General features: G+C 37.7%; 2 protein-coding genes and 2 long non-coding RNA genes across 7 annotated transcripts; 1 reads left to right on the plus strand and 3 right to left on the minus strand.

Moving 5' to 3' along the window:
• Positions 1-14: 14 nt before the first annotated feature.
• LOC111463858 (myosin-binding protein 1-like) lies at positions 15-5682 on the minus strand. 4 transcript variants are annotated; one of them, XR_002713940.1, is made up of 5 exons: positions 5531-5682; positions 3811-4113; positions 3158-3717; positions 1117-2851; positions 841-899 (listed from the first exon to the last, which is right to left on the minus strand). XR_002713940.1 is itself a non-coding variant. In XM_023107794.1 (4 exons), the coding sequence occupies exons 2-3, from the start codon at positions 3920-3922 to the stop codon at positions 1541-1543; spliced, it is 2289 nt and encodes a 762-aa protein (XP_022963562.1). In that variant the 5' UTR covers positions 3923-4113; positions 5531-5682; the 3' UTR covers positions 15-367; positions 1537-1540. The 4 variants fall into 4 exon arrangements, 1 of the variants encoding a protein (XP_022963562.1); XR_002713939.1 differs by having other exon boundaries at positions 1117-1440; positions 1537-3717; XM_023107794.1 differs by lacking the exon at positions 841-899 and adding an exon at positions 15-367 and having other exon boundaries at positions 1537-3717.
• A 2928-nt stretch (positions 5683-8610) lies between these two features.
• On the plus strand, positions 8611-10735 carry LOC111463938. The gene is made up of 2 exons (XR_002713963.1): positions 8611-9040; positions 9536-10735. It is a non-coding gene; the product is annotated as an uncharacterized LOC111463938 (long non-coding RNA).
• Positions 10736-10898: 163 nt separating this feature from the next.
• On the minus strand, positions 10899-13357 carry LOC111463937. The gene is made up of 5 exons (XR_002713962.1): positions 13159-13357; positions 12981-13030; positions 12541-12717; positions 11518-11585; positions 10899-11368 (listed from the first exon to the last, which is right to left on the minus strand). It is a non-coding gene; the product is annotated as an uncharacterized LOC111463937 (long non-coding RNA).
• A 2736-nt stretch (positions 13358-16093) lies between these two features.
• LOC111463936 (histone H1-like) lies at positions 16094-17378 on the minus strand. The gene is made up of 2 exons (XM_023107916.1): positions 17058-17378; positions 16094-16951 (listed from the first exon to the last, which is right to left on the minus strand). The coding sequence occupies exons 1-2, from the start codon at positions 17238-17240 to the stop codon at positions 16310-16312; spliced, it is 825 nt and encodes a 274-aa protein (XP_022963684.1). The 5' UTR covers positions 17241-17378; the 3' UTR covers positions 16094-16309.
• Positions 17379-23984: the final 6606 nt, after the last annotated feature.

Genomic DNA, 23984 nt, shown 5'->3' on the forward strand with positions numbered 1-23984 from the left:
CCGTTGCTGATCATTTCCCTCGTTTTCAACCGACTTACGAGACATTGACACGTGACATGAAGAATAATTTATTTGGTTTTAGAAAGGGCAATGGATGTGTGTGTGTATATATATATAGAGGTACAAGAATCATGAGCTCCTTGTCATGTAAAACTCTCACTGACCTTCACAAAAATGAAAAGCTAAAAAGGTGGAAGACTCAGCTTCCATGGTTGATTTGATGATTTTTCCTCTAATCTGAACCTTCTCTGCTATGGCCATGCTCAAGCTTATTCCTTGCAGCCCAACAAAAAGGAATGAACCATGGTTCAAACTGACGGCTGATTCCCATTTTAAGATACCTTCTTCCACTTAAAGTTGTGCATATCTGCATAAGCAAGACCAAGAAATGGTTAAGGAACAACAGCACACGATCATGCTCTCGGCCTCATGGTTTTAAAATGTGTCTGCTAAGGAGAAGTTTCTACACTCTTATAAGAAATGTTTCGTTCTTCTCTCCAACTGATGTGAGATCTCACAATCCACCCCTTTTGGAGGACCAACATCCTCGCATGCACACTACTGGGTGACTGACTCTGATACCATTTGTAAGATATCGTCCACTTTGGCCTATTACGCGTCGTCGTCAGCCTCACGATTTTAAAATGTGTCTTTTAGGGAGAGGTTTCCATACTGTTATAAGGAATGCTCCGTTCTCCTCTCCAACCGATGTGGGATCTCGCAATTCACCCCCTTTGGTGGTCTAGCGTCCCTCGCTGGCACACCACCCAGTGTCTAGCTTTGATATAATTTCTAACAGCTCAAGCCCACCGCTAGCAGTTATTGTCCGTTTTAGCCCGAACATCTGCTAGGGAGAGGTTTCCACACCCTTATAAGGAATGTTTCATTCTCCTCTCCAACTGATGCGGATCTCACCATCCACCCCTCCCTGGGGGACTAACGTCCTCGCTGGCACACCACCCGATGTCTGTCTCTGATACCATTTGTAACAGCCCAAGCCCACAAGTAGCAAATACTATCCATTACGTATCGCCATCAGGCTAACGGTTTTAAAACGCGTTTACTAGGGAGAGGTTTCCACACCCTTATAAGGAATGTTTCGTTCTCCTCTCTCACCCGATGCGGGATCTCACAATCCACCCCCTTTTGGGGACCAACGTCCTCGTTGGCACACCACCCAGTATCTGTCTATGATATCATTCGTAACATCCCAAGCCCACAGCTAACAAATATTATCCATTTTGGCCCATTATATATCGCCGTCAGCCACACGGTTTTCAAACACGTCTGCTAGGGAGAGGTTTCCATACCTTTATAAGGAATCCTTCGTTCTCCTCTCCAATAGATATGGGATCTCACACCTTGAAATCAACAAGTTATATCCGTTACTTGATTTCTCCAATTCTGCTAGGCAACGTCTAGTGGCTATAGATTCAAATTCTAGATTGAGCACGAGAATCACTGATTATATCTACCGACATTCATGTTCATATGAGAAATTTAGAGCTCATACCATGCTTTGTTAGTAACGCTTACCATATCATGCTGCATGAACTTTGGAGCGAGGCCGACGATCGAGCCGAATGCCGATTTTACACAATTCTTGTAGCTGATTAACGATATTCCGAGCAAATTGCAGCCCCTCCTCGCCGTATCGAAGAGAATTAAGAGAGTGTTCAAGAAAATCATGATCAGCTTGTAGTGCTTCCAACCTGCCAGTAAGCTCTGAAATCTTATGTTCAAGAGCAAGGAAGTCAACCTCCTCTAGTTTATTTGCACAACTTATCGGATCTTTCACCTCATAAAAGCTTTCTTCACAGCCAAAATGACCATTTTTCTCAACATCAACCACCTCTCCTTCTGGTGTAGCTGTTCCATTACAGTTGCTTTGTTCTATGTGCATGGATGAGCCATTCTCTTCAATGCTCTCTTCCCCTTCTTGTTGTCCATTAGTGAATATTCTGCTGATCTTATCCTCTAAGCTCTTCAAACATAGCTGAATGTAGTGTTTTTCATCTTCAAATTCTAAACATAAATTTGAATTATTCAAAGATCTGTAGCTTTCTTTTGATGCCTTTAAAATTCTTGATTTAAAGGAATGATTCCCATCATATTCATGGTGTTCTTCATTTGAATCGTCGCTATTTTCATGTTCATCCTCGACTATTGTGTCGACCGTGTAAATCGACCTATAGTATTCGAGCTCGGCTTCTAACTCTTGGATGTCTCGATCCTTTTCGTTCAAGAGTTCGTTTGCTTTCTCTATAGCTTCTACATCATATTCTGCTTGTTCTTCCATCATTCTCAAGTAATGAAAAGCATCCATGTTCATTGTTGCCTTCTCCGCTTGCAACCTTGTAATCATAGCCATGGCTTGACTTACCGCAATCTCGGAAGCGCTTCGTTCTTCTTCCAACTCGTTATACAATGCATTAATGCATTTCTTATCGTATTCGACTTGTCGTTTTAATCTATCCACAATACTTTCGCCTTCGATCTCGCTTACATTGCTTCCATCAACTGATTCAACTGATTCCATTGAGACTGATCGATGAAACTCCGGTATTACGTCGAATCCCGACGCAAACTCTTCTTGTAAATCGTCATATGAAATGCTATAATTGTGGCCTTCACCGTTCGAGGATGATTGATTAACAAGTTCAATATCAGGTTCAGCAAAGTTGAAGATGTGTTCCTTATCGCTCACAGGAGACCTGCTAATGCTTCTATGATCCATATCGTTATTAGTGTTCATAACAGCATATTCATAGACAACCTCATCTATGGGACACTTCTCAATTGTTGTGCTAATCAATAGAGATTGCTTCAGATCATTGGTAACTAGATCACTCTCGGTCGACTCGCTAACAACGTCGATATCATCATTAATGTTCTTAATATCAGATTCATAGGGATCCACTATGGTGCTAATCAATGGAGACAAATCATTTTCAACTAGATCTGTTTCCTTCTTCAAAGATTGCCCAATAGCGATGTCATGTTCCTTATTACTCTCGGAGGACTCGTTAACATTGTCGATATCATCGTTAATGTTCTCAATAGCAGATTCATAGGCAGTGATATCAGTTTTGGAACACTCTTCAACTACTGTGTTCATCAATGGAGACTGCTTCAAATCATCATTAACTATATCAACTTCCTTCTCCAAAAACTTTCCTATAGCAAAATCGGAGTCTCGTTCCTTATCGCTCTCGAAGGAGGACTCACTTACACTATCGATAACCGTGTTCCTATTACCAGATACATAAACCACCTCATCTATTTTAGGACACTCTTCAATTTTTGTGTTGATCTTGATGACTTCTTGTTCCTTATCACTCTCGAACGACTTGCTAACACCATTATGATCTATACCGCCATTCGTGTTCTTCATAGCAGATTCATAGACCACCTCCTTAGTACTAATCAATGGAGATTGCTTCAAATCATTAGAAACTATATCAGCTTCCTTCTCCGCAGGGTGTCTTGAGGCAAAATCAATATCATGTTCCTTATCACTCTCAGAAGAATCACTGTCACTATTACGATCTGAATTATCATTCTTGTTCCCAGAAGTAACTTTGTTTTCTTCATCACTTTCGGAAGACTCACTATCACTGCTATGATTTGTATCATTGTTAGTGTTTCTCAATGTTGAATGATCCTCGAGCTCATTGGAAGATGGAATTTCCATGTCGTTTGTTTCGGTCGTCTCAGCTGCCATATATAAACAGGGTTATAGCAAGCAATCAGGCAAGAATGGGAAGAATTACCACATGGGGAGAGACAAGAATAGAGATAGATACTTACATGTCGTTAACTTTCCTGCACTTTTCGGGTCGTGTTGTGATGTGATGAACCGAGGAGAGCGGGAAAGAATGGAGTCCTGGTTGAGAGAATCTGTAAGCTCGCTTTTCTCCATTGAATCCGCACGAGAAAGTTCCAAGGCGATGCAGGGGATGATGCATCATTCAGCTAAATAAGTTCAGCCCATGTAGAAGGGTTGGCAGTCGGATTGGCTGGCCAAGGCAGCCAATTCAACTTGTTCAGTCCATGAAAAGTAGCAGCATCACGAGCAAGAGATATCACGTCATGGGGCTTTTGCACATCAACCTGCACAGCATATGGTTCTAAAGGTGAAGACCTTGAATCAACAAAAGTAATGGATGGCTCAGCCTAATCACTATTATTGCAATGAAGTGGACAATGTAACAGTTCAAGTCCACCGCTAGCAAATATTGTCCTGTTTAGATTTTTCCTTCCAGACTTCCCCTCAAAGTTTTAAGTGTGTCCACTAGGGGGAGGTTTCTATACCCTTATAACGAATGTTTTGTTCATCTCTCCAACCGATGTGGGATCTCACAATCTTGTTGAGGATTGTTAGGAGGTAGTCCCACGTCGACTAATTTAGGGAATGATCATGGGTTTATAAGTAAGGAATACATCTCCATTGGTATGAGGCCTTTTGGAGAAGCCCAAAGCAAAGCCACGAGAGCTTATGCTCAAAGTGGACAATATCATACCATTGTAGAGGTTCGTGATTCCTAACAAATCTACCCCTTCAAGACTCAACGTCCTCACTGGCACAAATGGTATCAGAACCAGTCACCGAACAATGCAATACATTGGTCGGAGTAGGGCTAGACCCTCTCCATAGTAGAGGCATTTTAAAACCTTGAGGCTAGTAACGATACGTAACGAACCAAAGTGAACAGTATCTGCTAGCGGTGAGTTTGGGCAGTTACAAATGATATCAGGGCCAGACATCAGGCGATGTGCCAGTGAGGATGCAAGGCCACCAAGGGGGGCGGTTGTGAGATCCCACGTCGTTGGGGAGGGGAACGAAACTTCCTTATAAGAGTGTAGAAATCTCTCCCTATAGACGCGTTTTAAAACATTGAGAGAAATGGAAAAGCCCAAAATGGGCTTAAATTAAGATGAATGCAAGGAAAACTAATAAGAAAACAGAGATTTTCAAGAACACAAGCTAAACCGACTCCTCATTCATGTGGGTATTGGAGAAAAACTACAATATATTCATTACACCTAAAACAGAAGAATGAATGCTCATAGAGGATTTTCTTTTCTTCGTTGGAGAGAGAGGAAATTGACTTAAAGTTGTTCTAGATGTAACACTCTAAAAGTGGAATGAAGAACAATGTGCCAAATCATGCCACAATGCAGATGATCTGAAAGCAAAATGAGAAGAAAAAAGGGCAACCCCAATCTCAAAACGTTCGATATTAGGCCATGAATCAACCAACGATTATATGAACAAGAAAGAACAAAAAATGGCCAGAAAAAACCAGATTGAATACGACAACGCATAAGATTTCCTGATCCAACAAAAACCCAAATACCAATTTGTATGAACATTGAAGAAAATCAATGAAACTGGGGAGATTAATCAGAAGAATCGCAACCCACCAAACAAAAAACAGAAGCAATAGAACCCAGAAGAAAGCTCAAATGCTATATGAATCAATACAAATTTTGATGATGAAATGGTATGTAATGGAAATATGGTTACCTTGTTTGAAGGTGGAGGACGATCGGGAAGAAACAGGGAGAGGAGAAGCAACGAAAAGGAGAGAAAAAATTGATTTGGGACGACAGATTCCAAAGGAATTGGAATTGGAATTGGAATTAGAAAAAAGGCGTTCGGCTAAAACCGTTGGTGGAAAAAACTGTATTTCCTTCGTATGGAGGGGCCAAATTAGTCGTATTAATAATTTGTTTAAAAAATAATTTTAAACTTTTTCTAAAAAAAATTATTAAAAAACAATAATAATCTGTGCTAAGTGTGTTAATACTACGTCCAAGATTTAATGGATATTTTTTAAAAAATATCATTAATTGTAAGAGTATTTTTAAATTTTTTTGAAAAATTGAGGGGTGGAAGGGAGAGTTTTTAAAGCTAAAGGATATTTTTGGAATAAAATATTAACGATTTTCAAATGAATTAATGGTATTTTTAATAAGTCTTTTTAACTTATTTAATAAATTTTAAAGTTTATGGAAATACTAAATATAAAATTTGAAATTTAGAATTTTATGTAAATATATCTATGATCATCCGAGTATAAAATTTAATAACGTATCATATAATTTTTAAAATTTAAAAATAAAATAAACACAAATATAAAGAATAAGGGATTAAATGGGTTAAATTGTTATCTTAGGTTGTACCACATCGGAAAGGTTAGCGAATGTGCACTACTATATAATCGCAGTTCCCAAAGTGATGTACAACCAACCGCGGAACGAAGTGATTGGGCCAGTTGTTCCTTAAAGGTTCAACGGGCTCAGGAAAGTCCCCGGGCCACTCACTGCAGAGATGCAGACCCGGTAACGGGCAAACTACGATTCCATTGGGGCCGTCGCATTGCACGGTGCGGGGGGCTGAGACACGTGTGGAGCCTTAGAGCCCCGTTGGATCGAAGATATAACTGGCCGAGTTCACAGATATTCACTTAAATGGTTGTTAACAGAACGGGGCTTATGATTCCGCGGATATGTTTTCTATTTATTAATTATCTTTTAATTTTTCTTTATTAATTATCTTCTTTTATAATATATTATAATGTTTTGTGAGATCTCACATCGATTAGAGAGGGGAACAAAGCATTCCTTAGAAGAGTGTGGAAACCTCTTCCTAGTAGACGCGTTTTAAAACCGTGAGACTGACGACGATACGTAATAGGTCAAAGCAGACAATATCTTCTTACATGAGTTTATGCTCTCATAGATGATAAGTCAATAATGATTGAAGTTTTTCATTTAGCTGATCTCGTAAAATGGTGTAGCTGATAGGATAACAAAATGAGTACGAATCACAAACTTGAGAATCAAATTTCTCGAATTGGCTACTCGTGCTCGTTGGTGGCCTAATATTTTAATGGGAATAATGGAAGGTCCTTATCAAATTGTATAAATAATGCACTCAACTTATGGCAAATAGCCTAACTTACAGAAATTCTTCTCAAATTTTCCTCTAAAAACAAAAATTAGAACAAGTTAGGAAAAGATGCCTATAGATTTAGGCAGGAGAACGAACCTAAGGAAATATTGCATCTCGATGAACAAAATGGAATAAAATTCAACCCAATGACCTAATAATTCGTCATTCAAATGTTTTAGGTCGAATTATAAATTTATTTGAATTGATTCTGAGTTAGATCGATATAGTTTGTTTAAGTTTGTTTAAAAAATTAACACGATTAATTCAAATTATTTTTCTTAATAAAATATTGTAAGATCGAATTGGGTTCAATCTATCAATTGGGTTTCAACATTTTTTTCCATGATAAATCATCGTTTTAGTTTCATTCCTCTTGCGAATGATGCAGGTCGACGACGTGGGTCTTGTTCTAACGGCCTAGGTTTATTTCATCCCGCTAACATAAATCGTGCTTAGATGAATGAGATCATTGCCTACATAAAACTTGGTTCCACTGATTAGTACATTTTTTTTTCGACTAAGCTCGATTCACGTAAGGTTCAAGGTTTTTGGTTTTTTTCTTCCGTTCATTGCATTTTAAATTGATTTTCCTTTTGTCTTAGTTGGTTCAGTTTCTCTTAGATTCAAAGATTATTTAAGCTTTTCTAGCATAATATATGAGATTAGAGATTGAACCTACGCTACCGTTAGCTCAAAGGAGCATAAAAGGGTTGAATTTGGCTCATTAAAGTAAGTGAACTTATTACTGAAACGTCTCGAATATTAATTGGATATGTTCAGTATGTGTCGTTACCATATTGGTCATGAGTTATTGAGGCTAACAGTTGTATGATATGTGAACACATTTTATTCTATTACGATGATTTGTTATGAGTTTCGAAAAATGAGATCCACGAGTGAATAAATTAAAGATTATGAATTACAGTTACTGAATTATAATTTTCTCTTACCTTGTGGAACCTTAGGCATCTCATTCTTTTCGATGGGTACACCCATAGTTAGGTATGGATAGGACTCATACTCGCCTAGTGACTTTGTGTGCATATACATGGGCCGTGTAGGGCCCAAGTGTACGCGATTGTCCTTTTCGATCCCTATAGTAGAGTCACTTGTACTTTTAAATACTCAACCTTTCCATATCGAGGATTATTGGGAGGGAATCCCACGTTAACTAATTTAGAAAATGATAATGTGTTCATAAATAAGGAATAAATTTCTATTGGTATAAGTCCTTCTCGAGAATCCCAAAGCAAAGTCATGAGAGTTTATGCTAAAAGTAGATAATATCATGTCATTATAAAGCGTCGATTCCTAAACTTTTAAACTATGTTTTTTTTAGGTAATGAGAACGAGATCCTAGACAATTGATAGTATCTGTTGAGAAGGTCATGGAGCCGTTTGTAGCTAAGTTTAATGAGAAGGTCATGGAGCCGTTTGTAGCTAAGTTTAATCATTTTATGAAGACTTGTGAGATAGGAATAGGAATAAAATAATTATATTTTCTTTTACGTTTTATTTTATATTTGTTTTAAACATTTTATTCTTAAAAAAAACCAATTTTTAAAACAAAAATGTTACATTAAAAAAACCGAACATAAATGAAATCAATGTACTGTTTCTTTCTTCACAAAATGAGAACGAAAAGTTTGCACAAAGAGATAATTCGATGAGTATAAAAAGACCCCAAGAAAGTTTACAATTTATTGTTTTTCTCTCTATTTTTGTGTTTCTCTCTCCTCATGAACAGTTGTGGGAAATGTTGTCTGGTGCGAGATCGTTCATCTCTTTGAATTTCAACCTCTCGGGAATCAAACTCGTCAACTTTGGAATGATTTCGGACCAGGCTTCATTCCCCTCAACACCCATCATGTTAAATCTTTCGTCTCGATGTCGAAACTTGGCTTTCTTTCTCAATCTAAAGCTTGGGTTCGCTGTTCCGTTGGCCCGTCTCGACAAGTCCTCGGCGTCGATTACTGACACATACATATATGCAGGTCTGTGAAAGGTTGTTCTAATTCACCAACTTTTACTATTTTGTGAGGTATTTCTGTTGTGTTGGGGAAGTTCGAAAGAAATAAGGTAAAATCTTGCTTTGTTTTTCTCAAGTTTTCTTCTTGTTGAGAAACTCAACTTTTCCCCCCTTGACGATTAATGGTAGATTTTGGTTATTTTGGTTCGTTTATCTCATGAACGATACCCGTTGAATTACTATCACTAATAGAAGCTTAAGCAAATAGATTGACGTAAATTCGATTTTTTTCTTCTTATGAACGAATTTGAATGTAAATTTTTTGCATGTCAGTTTATATTTGATACACAAACTTCATCTGAAATGAGAAAGAAATACATGAATATAAACATAGTTCATTAGTTAAGACAGTTATTCTTTGTTGGAGGTTCAAAAATCCCGTCCCAAATTTATTCGTGAAAAGCATATAATACATATATACATACGTATGCGCATTTGATCTAAGAGTAACGTAGCGTCTTGTTGCAAGGTTCATTTCGAGTAGTGGGTCATAGGGGGGTTTATCTAATCAAGGGTCGGAGCACAAGGGTCCTGGTACTATTCAGGTGTGAAGAATCACGGGGTGACTGTAATGAGTAGAAAACTCACTCACCGGCCTAAATGACAAGCAAACCCTCGAACATGAGAGCAAGGGATCACCCAAGGAATGGACGAGCTCTAAGGAGGGAGGCAAGAACCATGCTTTCAGAGACTTAACTCAATCCCCTGGTCTAAATCTTATTTGAATTGCGAGAATAACTGACCAAGTCATGCACATATATATATATATATACACACTCATTCTCCAAATGTTGCGGGGCAAAACCTTTAGGTTGTTTAAGTAGAATGGGTGACAAATCGGCCATAGTAGTACTGCAATATTATAAACTATAAACTAGGGCAACAAATTTCGAGCATACGATGATGCCGCCCGTTTTATTTTGTGGAAGTCTCCGCTAGAAGAAAGAAAGGATGGTAGGTGATGGCGCGTTCTACGAGTACAAAATTTTGATATAATTGTTGTGGGCCAATAATGAATAGGGTATGGTCACATGGGTATGGTGTAAATTGGCTATAATGTAAACTATAATACAACTGAAGTTAACTACAGTGTATGCAGAAAGAGGAGGATGAATGTCAGTGTGGTCCATTAATAACTAGACTTCGAGCTTAGGAGCCGTGCAAGATGAAAGCCTCATGCACGGTTTTGAATGAGAGAAAGACGTGGAGGATCCTCGTTTTTAGCTCTTAACTCTCCCGCTCCGGTCGTTGCTTTTGTAGAGTTGTTGGGTGAAAGGGTCCGGAAATTAAATGGTATGGTTGAGAAGAAAATAATGATAAAAATAAAATAAGAAAGAGGTAACATGTGAAGATCATAAATAGAGGTGGGTCATAAACTCCATGTAATGTTGGGATGCTAAGAAACAATGGCTCTTTCAGCCAGCCAGCATTTAACACACTCATGACTCAATAGTGACCCTAGAAACTAACACCTTGTGTATGAACAAATTGATTGCTCGAGGGCCGAAAAAAAATAATTAATTTATAAATTTAGACCGTGAACTTTTATATTTGTGACAAAGGAAAATAACATCGATATAAGAACCTAAATTAGTTCTAATTACTTTTGAAATGGTGCAAAAGATCGAAAAAACTGTGTTTAGCGCTTAAGACGCTAATGAGTTTAAGAGTCGGGATAGACATTGCAACGTTTGAATTTCCAATAAAATGGGAGTATATGATGAGGAAGGTCACCGAAAGGTTGCTAAAATAAGAAACGGTTACCCAATGTTTCTTGCCTCTGTAATTAGCTCGGGTAGTTGTTTCTAATGTTTCAGTCACCTTTCAATGGCTCCCTAAATTATGTGTGAGGAATTCCCCTCATCGGGTAATGGGAAGCGGACTAGTCCCTAAAAATGTCCATTCCTGTGTGGTTGGAGCTCAAAATCTTCCTTGTTGAGACTTGACTTGGTAGTCTTGCTATATACTACACGTCATGAGTGACAAATGAAGTTGAAGCAACACAGTCAGTAATAAATAATCTTTCTCGAGCTCAAGTATAGTCGACTCAGTCTCATGTGCTTGACTGAATATGCAGCCATGAAACTGCAAAATCTGAGACTCCAGTTCCGGTCATGTTAGCATAAATCACCCTTTGACAACCCGACAAAACAAATCACCCTTTGACAACTCGACTGAACAAATCCAGTGATACAACTTGTGTAGAAATGAGGTCGCTGTGAATAGGATAACCAAATTAGTTTATCGTAGATCAATGAATACAACTGCACGAATCTACGAACCCTAACAGAATTCATGGCATTTTGTGAACCAAACTTTTTCATCATTTCAAGTTTGACATCATCCCATCTGAAAATAACAGTTTCTTCTCCATTTTCCTACAACAAAACAATACAGAATTTTTTTTTTTTTTTTCTTTTTCTTTCTGCAGAAGACAAAATGCTTCATGTTCATGTTTTTTCTCTAGAGAACAGATTCAAAATTAATGATTGAGAGCAACAGAGGGATGAAAATCATGAAATGTTACCATGAACATCAAACTTCTTGTCCCCTCCATATTCATCATTTTAGGCATCCTCGAACAAGAATAGAGATCTGAAAAATATTATTGTTTGAAGTGGTTTTAAAAATACTAAAATCATTCCAAAATTGTTAGGACCAAGGATCGTATAACTTACACGCTCAATCTAAATGAAAAACGTGAAGAACAAAAGAGAGAATATGTAAAGAGAAATACCGACTAAAGATAAACCTAATAAAATACCGACTAAACCAATCACAAGAAGCTAGCAAACTTTTGAGGCTCGCCGTTAAGTCACCAAATCCTACCCATGTACCCATGAGACCTTAACTACCAACTGGTTACAATGATGAGGTAGTAAATAACACAATCTCTAAGCAATCCATATGGCAGCTTGCAGTCTACCTAGACAACCCGTAACATCGGGTGACCATAGGTGATGCGTGTACCACTTGAAACTATTGAACATTGGTAATAACTAGATAACAATTCAAACCATTACCCTCATGTGAAGCCTATTATTTGTCATGATGGCTCATATGAAAACCATCCGCAAAGCAAATAGAGAATTCAATGGCTAAAGAAAACATTTTCCTCCTATTAACCCATTGAGAAATATCCTAATGCCACAACCTTCAATGCTCCAATATCCGATTGTTGTAGCGAAAGCAGAAGCAAGATCGATCGCACTCACACACCTACAAACAGAAATTAAACAAAGGTACAAAGATTTACATGGTTCAGAGAGAAAATTCTCCTACATCCCTAAGTTAAGCCAGTCATTATAACAAAGTGTTTACAAGTGTATCTCTCACACGGAAAAGTCTCTCAACAAAGTTTCTCCCAATTATCTCTAAGCAAATACAAAATGGTAATGGGTCCATGTCTCAAAACAATGCTAGACAAACTTTTATATAGGCATACCAATATTAATGCACATACATGAATAAAAAAATATAAAATATGAACCAAAATGGTTATGAACTAAATAAGAGTTAATCACCAAAATAAATGAGAATATGGACTTACAACAAACCATCTCGCGTGGGGATATTAGGGAGAAATTTTCCAGGTTATTCCATGGGGAATATGAAGCAGCTCCCTGCCAAGGTTGTAGGATGATAGGCTCTCCTCAAACATTCTGGGGTTTGGCCACATGGAAAATGTAATATTTCGATGGAGAAATTCTGGCTTCAATTTATCGCTCTGAAGGAAAGAGGAAAATTGTGTAATCAATTCAAATATAATTACCGATGCTTCTCAAGGATAAAACAGTTTGCAGAGGTGGGATATAAAAACCACAACACAATTAAGGAAATCAAAGGGGCTGAACGCCGTGCCGTACAAGAGAAATAGACACACACAGATGCCAACAAAGAGGATGCAAGATTGTCATAAACGTACAGATAGCAAAAGCAAACATGCCGGCGTACATTATATGACACTGTGAACAAGCATGAGTTATTTACCATTTTGATGCTCTCACGGTGGCAGCAGAAATTATAACAATGCTAAACGCCTGTAGGAAGTTAAAAGGGATTCAAAACAAAAAATGAATAAATAAACTTTTATTATTTACTGAATTGTGCCAAATAAGAAATGGTCAATCTGTTCAATTATTGCTTTGTACAAATCACGAACACGTACAAAATATTGCAGCTACACATGTCTGCACATCACTTGAAGGGGACGGGAGACGGCGAAATGATGGAGGGAGGAAGCAGTTATTGAGGATCGTCGGGAGAGGGGTCCCACCTTGACTAATTAAAGGTTGATCATGGGTTTATAAGTAAGGAATACATCTCTATTGGTATGAAGCCTTTTAGAGAAACCAAAAGCACACGTCATGAGCTTAAGCTCAAAGTGGACAATATCATACCATTGTGAGATTCGTGATTCCTAATATGGTATCAGAGTCATGCCCTTAACTTAGTCATATCAATAGAATCCTCAAGTGTCGAACAAAGAAATTGTGAAACTCAAATGTGTAGTCAAAAGTGACTCAAGTGTCGAACAGAGAGTGTACTTTGTTAGAGGGCTCCAGAGAAGGAGTCGAACCTCGATTAAGGAGAGACTATTCGAGAGCTCCATACGCCTCAGGGAAGTCTCTATGTTGTATTTTGTTCGAGGGGAGAATTGTTGAGGATTGTTGGGAGGTTGATCACAAGTTTATAAGTAAGGAATACATCTCCATTAGTACGAGTCCTTTTGAGGAAACCAAAAACAAAGCCATAAGAGGTTATGCTCAACGTGGACAATATCATATCATTATGAAGGTTCATGATTCCTAACAGTAGACTAAAGAAGGATGATGCAAGCTAATACGATTATGTAACTTTAAATCATCCTAGTTGAACGTTAGAACCTAATAGTTACAGATGATTGCACCAAATCGAACCGAGGTCTTAAAGCCCGAAGGACTTGCTCAACACAGCAAAGAACGATCTTACATGAGCATTCCTAGTGATTTAGCCAAAAATAAAGCACATCTCTCAACCATGCTCTTCAAACAGCAGCAAATCCACCAATTCATAATATCCTCTTAAAAGAGTGACCATGATTTAACAAATTAATCTCATATATCACAACCTGATAGGAAATCTCCTAATCTTACAGGATGGCGCTGCTATATCCAGAAACATCGCCAAAAGTACGGTTCCAAAGAGCCATATCATAAACTTAATATGGAGCTTCCTCAGACTAAGGATATCAAAATGGCACCAAAACAAAATAAAACGATCTGAATCCTCGACATCTCTGCACACACAAATCCAACCCAGAGGGAGAAAGAGAGAGAGAAAGCAAGACGGATCTTCTTTTCAATTCAATCACATGTACTAAGGCCAATGAGAAAGTACAGAAGACTTAATTAATCTTCTTTGAGCCTTCAGAACAACTCAGGAGTAATAACATTGATAGCAGCTAAGTTATTGAATCCTAGTAATCCATAGATATCCTAGTAGGTGACCTGCATGAGTAGTTATAGAACGAATCGACCTTGCTAACCTACACCGAACATCCATTTGGAATAGATAACAGAAAAGATGGCAAAAGTTCTGGTTAATGGATTCTCCTCCTATATACCAAATTGGTTTTCATATAAAAATCTTTCTACCCAAATTTGTTCTCACACATGAATTGAAGAGATTCGAGGTAGAATGTACAGCAGAATTCTCCACCCATTAACAATGCCTTCTGATTCATTAGTACATTCGTTCTCCTAAATACCTTCCTTATACATGTAAGCCACTGACTCCCTAGAATTTCCCCCTTTACTGTATGCAGGAAATTCGTTACTAAATGATAAGTTCCCTCTCCTAATTTGTTACTACTCCGAGCAAAAAGACTACGATATGTAGTCAACTTGACCCGACAAATATCCTAACAGAAAGTCCTAGAGGAAAAAACACATATACTTGACAGATTATCCTGAAAATTCTAATAAATATGAAGTTTAGGAAGGAATGAATTCAAGCCATAGTGACATCTACCTATACAATCAAGCAAGCAGCAAGAGATGTTTGTCTATTGAGTTACATGAAAATTGGTCCATCCAAACAAAAATCAAGTGTAGAATTAGAAAACCACTCATGATCATTCCCTAAATTAGCTGGGATTCTCTTCCAACAATCCTCTCCTCGAACAAAGTACATTACAGAACCTTCCCTAAGACTATGGAGCCCTCGAACAACCTCCCCTTAATCGAGGCTCGACTCCTCTGGAGTCCTCGAACAAAGTACACCATTTGTTCAACACTTAAGTCACTTTTAACTATACTTTCGAGGCTCACAACTTCTTTGTTCGACATTTGAGGATTCTTTTGACATGGCTAAGTTAAGGGCATGACTCTATACCAGGTTAGAAATAACGACTCTCCACAATATAATATTGTCCACTCTGAGCATAAACTCTCGTGGGTGTTAGACTATGTTGAATAAGACCAAAATCGATACCATGTTAGGAATAACGATTTTCCACAATAGTATGATATTGTCCACTTTGAGCATAAACTCCCATGGCTTTGGCTTTGCTTTTGGTTTTCCCAAAAGACCTCAGACCAATAGAGACATTCCTTCCTTACTTCTAAACTCGTGTGACTCCCTCCCAACCATCCTCAACAAATACCCAAATCAAATACCCAAATAGATTTATTAAGCAGTCTTATAACCTTCATGATTTTATACGATAATGATAGCTTCTCACTCAGTGACCTATCCAAGCACGAAAAACCTAACAATCTGTAAGGGAGAAATAATGCAAACATCAGTAAGATTATACCAAACATAATGAGAAAGATGATAAATCATATCGCAAAAGGGATGAACGGGTATGATCAAACTCTATCAACCAATCAACCTATCTAAGCAATGACCAAATACAGCTAGCTAATGAATTAAATACGCTTTGAAATCATCGTAGACAGATATGAGGGCGAGAAGTACAAGAAAGATCGAGATTTACCAAGCTTAGCAACCAAGCTTCAAACTTCGATTAAGCAATCCATATCCATTTCTAGCGTAAGAGATACGGAACGTTTCCAGATAATTGATGCAGTCGGACTGGCCGTAGAAATCATGGGTTGAAAACTGAAATTGACGCTCCTAATTGATCACAGAATTTCCATTAAAAACTAAGCTGAGTGATACATCAACTTGGGAAAAAGGTCTACAAGTAAACAAGTAAAAGAAACTCGAAAAGTCTGAAGTAAACTCCTCTATAGCATGGGATGTAAGGCTCTGTACACCCACACAAGGATAACGGATTTACAGGACCGCCGCTAGTTTTCCTTCTATCTCATTTACTTCCTTCCTCTTCTTGCCGGAGCCTTTCTCGCCGGCGATTTCACTTTCTTAGACTTAACACTTTTCGCCGGAGCCTTCTTGGCCACCGGTGCTTTCTTCACCACCGGTTTGGGAACAGGTGCCTTATTCCCTGGTGAGGACCTCGTGGATGTCCTAGCAACCTTGGCGGGATTCTCCTTGGCTTTCGGCTTGGGAGCAGCTTTAGTCTTCGCTGCAGCTTTCGGCTTCGCAACCGCACTGCTCTTTGCCTTGGCGGGAGCAGGTTTAGGTTTAGGCTTAGGAGCAGCCTTGGGTTTAGCAGCCGTCTTGGGCTTCGGCTTCGCTGCCGGTTTCGGCTTTGCTGCCGGTTTAGCCACAGCCTTGGTCTTCACCGCCGCTTTAGGTTTCGGCTTGGCAGCAACAGGCTTCTTCTTCGCAGGAGAAGCAGGCTTCGAAGCTGCCAATTTCGCTGGGAGAAGCTTGAACGAGCTCTTAACCTTCACCAGCTTCCCGGAAGCAACAAGTTTCTTCAAATGGAATAACAAAAGCTTCTTAAAGTTCGGAGGAAGTTGCTTCTGCTTCTCCTCAATGAATTTCGTAATCGCATACTGACTCGAACCAGTCCTCTCCTTCAACGTGACAATCGCATCCTTAATCATCTGAAATCAAAACATCAAACCAAATCAACAAAACAGATCCATTACACCAAACATGAATCCGAAAGAAAATTATGTTTTAAACTCCAAACCCAATTCAGCAACACACCTCTTCATATGGAGGATGAGTTGGGGGATTTCTAGATCTTTTAGGCGCAGCAGGCTTCTTCTCTTTCGATTCTTTGGATTTCTTCGACTTCGCGGCCTTTTTCACAGGACTTTCTCCGGCTGGTTCGGCGTTGGCCGGCTCTGCCGCAGACTCCACCGCCAAAACTGGCTCCTCAGTAGCCATTGATGTAGAAACAAGATCAAATTCCACAAACCAGAAGTAGAATTCAGAAATGGAAAGATGATCGGAACAAAAATTGGGATCTAGAGAAACGAGAGAGCTATATGAAATGTTACTGGTAATTTCGTTGAGTGGGTTTGGCTAAAATGTTTAGGCTTAAATAGTCGGCTTGTCATGTTCATCGCAAGGAAGCTGAGATCTGATTGGCAAATACGCCTATCACGCGGATCGCTACCTTTTCCAAGTTTAAATTATGGTCGTTCGATCAAACGTCATCGACGGCTGATAGCGCCAGATTTGGGTGGCTTTGATGGAGGAGTTTGGATGGGGAGGTGTTTGAGATGAATTGAGTGTGCTTTTAAGCTTGATTAATATGAGCATAACTTAGGAAAAACTTAATAGATTTAAATGGGGTTTTTTTCATTTTGTAGCTTATTACATTAGCTTTCCAATGAATATTTATTCATGTCATTTGGTTAAGAAATTGAAGAGATATTTGATTTTGAATGTGGAATGGTCATGACTAGGGTTTATCATGATGCTATTGTGGTTTAGGGCAAATTTTAGGACAATGCTTCAAATAAAAACTTGAAATTTTCATTCCAACTAGTAGTATCTTAGTTAACGAGTCCAACAAAACAAAAATCGAAAAAAACCGATACCGTTTCGATGCAAAATTATTACTCGAAACATTACTGAAGTTAAACATGTATGATATGAGTATAAACCCTAAATTTGTAAAAAGATTCATTTTCACTCGATAAATCATATTTTCATTTATAATTACGAAAATATTGAACCAATTGAATAAATGACATGGGTTCGGTTTTGTTTTTCACAAAATCGATATGCCGGTCAAATTTTGCTAGTATCTCATTGGAACTTTTTACCATGGATAGGTAATTTTAACCTACTCTTTTAACAAGCATCATAATGAACTCATGTTGGGTCTAAATAACAAATACCAAACTCCATGTGCAATTGTGGTTTAGGTCTTAAGTTGGTCGAAAAAAGTCACGATGGGATGGGACGGATACATAGTTACACAACAATATATATTATGAAAGAAACTATTGTCTTTGAATCTGTAAATACGATATAATAAGATTGACTTTATGTGATTTGCTTGTATTTTGTTAACAATAGTTTAGGCTTAGAAAATAAATTCACGTACGATTATTCAAGCTCGTTTTTAGGTTGAAATACAATCATTTTCATTAAAGTTATGTTTACTTTATAAGTCAAAATCTAAAAAAAAAGAACAATATCGAACGCTTTTATATATGTAATAGTAGACATCGTTTATTTCTATCATGCATCGAGCATGTATTTTAGCTCTTTTTTTTCTCTATTTTCATCTTTTGAATCTCTTCAACATAGCTCGTTAACCTATAATCATATTTGTTTGGTTAGGTATCTTGTTTGAAAGACTCCTCTAGTAAATTTGACTAGTTATAGAGTTAGTTATCTCCGATTAAAAATTTGGGTGAAGTTTAAATATAATTGTAATAACAAAGAAAATAAACAAATAAAAATAATTAAAAAACTTACGTTACAAAAGAAAAAAAAAAACTTTCCCACATCTCTCCACTGACCCTCATCCTTATCCCAATTATCTCTTCTCAACCCACCTGATACCCATAATATCACAGATACAAATTTAAGTGAAGAGGAAATATTACGGAGAGTAAATAGATGAAAGATTTGGTGAACAAAATTAGAAGATAAAATAGTAAATAGAGAGGGCAACAAATTCCATCCAATTCTTTTGAGTAACAATATGTTGGCTAAAACACTAATAATAATAATAGAAAATGAGATTTTAATAAAATAGAATTATATATATTATAACTTTCAAGTCTTTGGTTATACAAAGTCTCGCATGAAATTTAACACATGAATCATTGTAAAATTTAGAGAATTGAACGTTGACTTGGATACAAAGGAAAAAATCGAACTTTCATTAAGGATAAATTTGTGATACCAGCCTAAGCTAATCACGTAGGTGACCTTATTATAGGATAGATTAGAAATGGTATGAGTTACAATTAGACTTGTTGGAGATGACATATGATGGTGCATGCGATGTTTATATTTATGATGTATGAGTTATATCGCATGATGTCGTACACTAGTTGTATGATGATGTATGAGTTATGATGCATGGTAATGTACGTAATTTATATATATTTCGATGTATAACGTACATGATGTGTTTGATGCACTTAATGACTATTAAAGATATTTAGTACTAAATTACTGTTTACCATATATATCATCTTTGATATTTTATTATAAGACAAATATCTAGATATTTGTTTTCTTACTATAGGTATCTTTCCATTTGTTACTCTTTTCGTTTCCTTGTAATTTATTTGATTATAAACAGATAACTTTCACACCATTTAGGTGTGGTGGATTAAGTAAACATTCTCATGGTATCAGAGTCCTCTCGGTTTAGCAACCCCGATCCTTTCTTTTCAATGTCTTCTGAAATGCTCTACTGTTCTTCTCCACCACCACTGCTGTCTTTAACGCCGTAGGGGCAGTCGCCATCGTTGCCACATGCGGAGCCGATTGATTACTCTTCGGCTCCGCCCTTTTGACCTCCAAATCACCCTTTGCTATACTTTGTACATACAACCTCACATTTTCCAACACAATTGATTTTCCCTCAACCAACCTAGTCTCTTTCATTTTCTTCCCAATCTTCCCTTCATCCTTCACAAAAATCCTAACCTACCTATCGACCTTCTGCAGAGATTTGCCTTTAGAATCTGGGTGCCGCACTGGCCTCTTCGCCAACCAAGTCGCTGCCTCCCTTCTCGCCAAAATTGGCTTCTTTGCCCATTGTGGCGACTCTACCGGCTTCAACATTGCTAGGTTTCCCCTTCTACTGGAACCTTAGCTACTGAACCTGAACCTTCTTTCACTCTTTCACTCGATAATTGACTCTATTCCTTGAGTTACCTAAAAACTGAAACTTTACGGTCGTAAAGTAAAAGCTTGACCTTACTCTCAGCCATACAACCTATGTTACCGAGTCTCATTTGATTTTATTAGTTAGGTAGCTGAAGAAGAAGAAAATGAAAGAAAGCCTTTCAATTTGGGGGCTTCCCCCCTTCCCTTATCCCCCCGGTAAGAAAGATTGATTAATTCGACTGGTAAAACATATTCTTTCTCCTTCACCTTTGACTCTACTTTATTACCTTCTCTCAAATTCAAGAGTCATTCTCCTTCACCTTTATACTAGGAGTTATTGGATTAGAGAGAGTTTACAGAAAGAATAAATTCATTAGCTGACAGGAGGTGGAGATTTTGAAGAACTCATATATCCAATGACAGGGAGCAAAGAGAACAAACCTCGTTCAAAAGGGAGCAAAGCTTCGAGTCTTGACTTCTTGGGTTAAACATATTCTCGCTAGAGCCAAGGTAGTATCATCGCTGAGCGAGGATCCCTCTTCACGGGTTAGACATATTCTCACCAAAGCCAAGGCACCATCGCCGCTGAGCGACGATCCCTGTACAGTTTTTGATGGGCAAGCAAGTGTTTCTCTACGCCTCCTCTAGACCAGGTTGTTGACATCTTCTCGAAAAGTGTTTCTCGACCTCTCTTTAATTTTTCAGATCCAAGCTTCACGTTCATTCAAATCCGACGCTTAGCTTGTGAGGGAGTGTTAAGAATATTTAGTACTAAATTATAGCCTGCAAGGGGGTGTTTCTCGACCTCTGTAGATATTTGCCTTCTTACTACAAGTATCTTTCCATTTATTGTTATTTCCATTTATTACTCTTTCCATGTCTTTGTAATTTATTTAATTATAAATAGATAACTTTCACACACCATTTATTTGATTATAAATGACAATATGATGAGTATGATGTGTTTGCAAGACGTTATCTTAATATGTTGATGCTTCCTATTAAGCATGCTATATGATGATGAGTGTCATATTGCATCATGTCGGTAGATCGACCTAGGACACAACCTTAAGAGCATGAAAATGATATTAATATAAATATCCACGAGCATGTGTTACGTAATGTAGCAAAGGGATAAGACAAGAGAGTTGTGTCAAAATAGATGATAAGATGGAAATTAGAGGGACCTCATGCATGTTGTATGTTCATAAGCATATAGATACTTTCCCTAGAGATGATGAGTGCGGATGCGCAAAGTATGATGATAAGGGTGTTCATGGGGAACATGACACCAGGGGTTTTGCTGACCTCCGGACGTCACTACAGAGTAGCTTGACTAAAGAGGGTCCAGGGAGTGTGTGAGCCCCTAGGGTTTCACACTCGCACGTGTGGGTCATGTGTAGGGAAGTAATACATATCCATAGTAGTCCGAGACTAGTGGTTACCTCTAAATGAGATAGAGATAGGCCCCAAGAGCATGTGTGTTTGCATTTTTATAGTCTACTATAGTAGGTTAACTTACTAAATATTCTTCGAAATACTCAGGTGGTGTGTCATATCATTTTTCAGGTAAAGGCAAGACGCACATGTACGGATGACAGCTGCATTGCGAGCAGAAACTGTGGCACGACATAGGGTAGACTCATATTTTAATTCCGAATCTTAGGTTAGAATTGGTTGTTTTACCTTTCATCAATTTAAATTATTTTGTATTTATTTTTTTATTTTTTCTAAAATTCAGTATTTCGTATTTAAACACGTAAGACCACGACCGTGTTTTCAAGAGTTAGAAAATGTTTTAAATGTTTTTGAAATTTATACTATAGATGGTTGGATTATTGAGGTTGCAAATACCATCTGTTTGAGAAAAGTCAAATCTCTGATAGAAGATTGTTGTGATCGAGTTTGACCTTGGTGGGGAAGGTTTCTCTCTTTGTTCAACACATGCAAATATAAGATGGTATGAAAGTATTTTGGCTATTTACATTCACTTTTTCATGGATGAAAATTTGTTTTACTAAGATCTAGATAAATACATTTATACGTATTTCCTAGTCATTTTGTTTGTTCGAGATAGTATTACTATTCAATTTGTTTTAAAAAAGAAACCGAGTTCATTCATTCCCGTGGGATGATCATGCCAAGGGCCACAACTATGAGTAACTACGGTTCAAAGCTTGCAAGTGTGAATCTTCAAGTAAGCAAGATGAAAGCCTATGCCTTCGAGGCAAATAGTATTTTCAAATAAATAAAAAACAATTTTGGGTAAGTTCTTTTTTGTGAATATGTTACGATCTTCTTTCGAGATTTTGAATCACGGATTATTACATCAAATGCAATTTTAAAAATAATTACAAATAAAGTATTGTTTCAATGTTTATTACAAAAGGGAGACTTTAGAACATAATAAGAATTTAAAATACTATAACCCTTATACATATCATTGACGCCCTGGGACGACCCTCCTCTATAGTCGTCCAACTCCCAAATCTTCTCACCTCGATTAGCAATCAATAATCACTTGAAAAAGAAGGGTAGAATTTGGTAAGTATAAATATAATCAATAAACAACGTACTTGTAGGCTCTAATCGCATTCTTGATCTATTAAGTGACAACATATTTTTCTCCATGTTCTAGGAAGCTCGGGCCTAGGTTCTACAATTATTTGAGCTTCTAAGAGGCCTCGAAGTTTTAAGAGGTTCTCTTGCTTATCTCAAACCCAATTGGTATTTGAGGGTTATTCACCTTTTCTGGTGCTACAAATCTATTGGACGACGTTTTAGAACTCTAGGGTGCACCAATTTTTCTTTTCTTTAGACTTAACTAGCTTATATTGCTATGAGAAGTCAGTCATCGGTGCTTAGATCTGGAGACACGACCTCATCAAGATCATATCCTAAAATAATATGATTTTCGAGGTTTCGAATCTTTAACCATGAATAAAAGACAAGACAAAAGCAAATAAAAGTAAAAATTAAAATAAAAGCAAAAGAACAAAACACATGGTAAAGTTGTGTGCGATCAAAGGTAATACAACACCATAGTTAGAAACCAAAATCCAATTTGAAAATAATATAAAACAAGCATTGTTCTAGTCATTTACAAATGGGGGATAAGAACGGGATATAAAGTGAATAGAAATGACAACCCACAAAAATATACTTTTAATTGACACCCTGGGATGACGTCACTCTGTGCCAGTGCAACTCTCAAGCATTTTCCCCACCTCGACCAGTACCTGAAAAAGAAAAGAGAAAGGAGTTACTAGAGAAATAACCAGTAAGTAACCTACATGTACGCTCTCATTGCATCCAATTCCTAGTAGGTTTCTACGTGTTTTTCTCTAGGCTCTAGAAAGTTCCCTTGCATGTCTCAGACCCTGTCGGAGCCTAGGGCCATTACCACAATCATTAGGGGCAACCATGTAGTCTTAAATTCCTACACTCAATAGTGTAATCCCTACGCAGTGTAATCCCTAGTCTCCTTTCAGGATTATTATGGTATCGTGGTGTTATTCTTGAGTGTCCCTATATTCAATAGAAGCACAAAACTTGACAACTACACATGTAGCCTCAAATCTCTCTTCGAGACCATTTTACGGAGTCGCGATGTCAGCCTTAACTCGTGTCTACACACAATAAAAGTACTAACCCTATGCCACCTACCCTATGTAGTCTCTAATCTTTTCCATGACTAGTTTACGAATTTATGGCCTCAGCCTTAACCCGTTTCTACACTCAATATGGGTTCTCATTTGGAGCTAATTATTCGTGTAGTCCCAAGTCCCTCATTGAAACCAATGTATCAAGATTGCACTGCCATGC

The sequence above is a fragment of the Cucurbita moschata genome, unplaced genomic scaffold (assembly GCF_002738365.1).
Source record: "Cucurbita moschata cultivar Rifu unplaced genomic scaffold, Cmos_1.0 Cmo_Scf00029, whole genome shotgun sequence".
Lineage (NCBI taxonomy): Eukaryota > Viridiplantae > Streptophyta > Magnoliopsida > Cucurbitales > Cucurbitaceae > Cucurbita > Cucurbita moschata.

Excerpts from the sequence above, each read along its gene's own strand:
- LOC111463858 (XM_023107794.1), bottom strand. The coding sequence starts at position 3,922 with ATGGAGAAAAGCGAGCTTACAGATTCTCTCAACCAGGACTCCATTCTT. Across the intron at positions 3,718-3,810 it reads TGCAGGAAAGTTAACGACAT|CTGAGACGACCGAAACAAAC; the intron begins GTAAGTATCTAT and ends TATATATGGCAG.
- LOC111463936 (XM_023107916.1), bottom strand. The coding sequence starts at position 17,240 with ATGGCTACTGAGGAGCCAGTTTTGGCGGTGGAGTCTGCGGCAGAGCCG. Across the intron at positions 16,952-17,057 it reads CTCATCCTCCATATGAAGAG|ATGATTAAGGATGCGATTGT; the intron begins GTGTGTTGCTGA and ends TTTTGATTTCAG.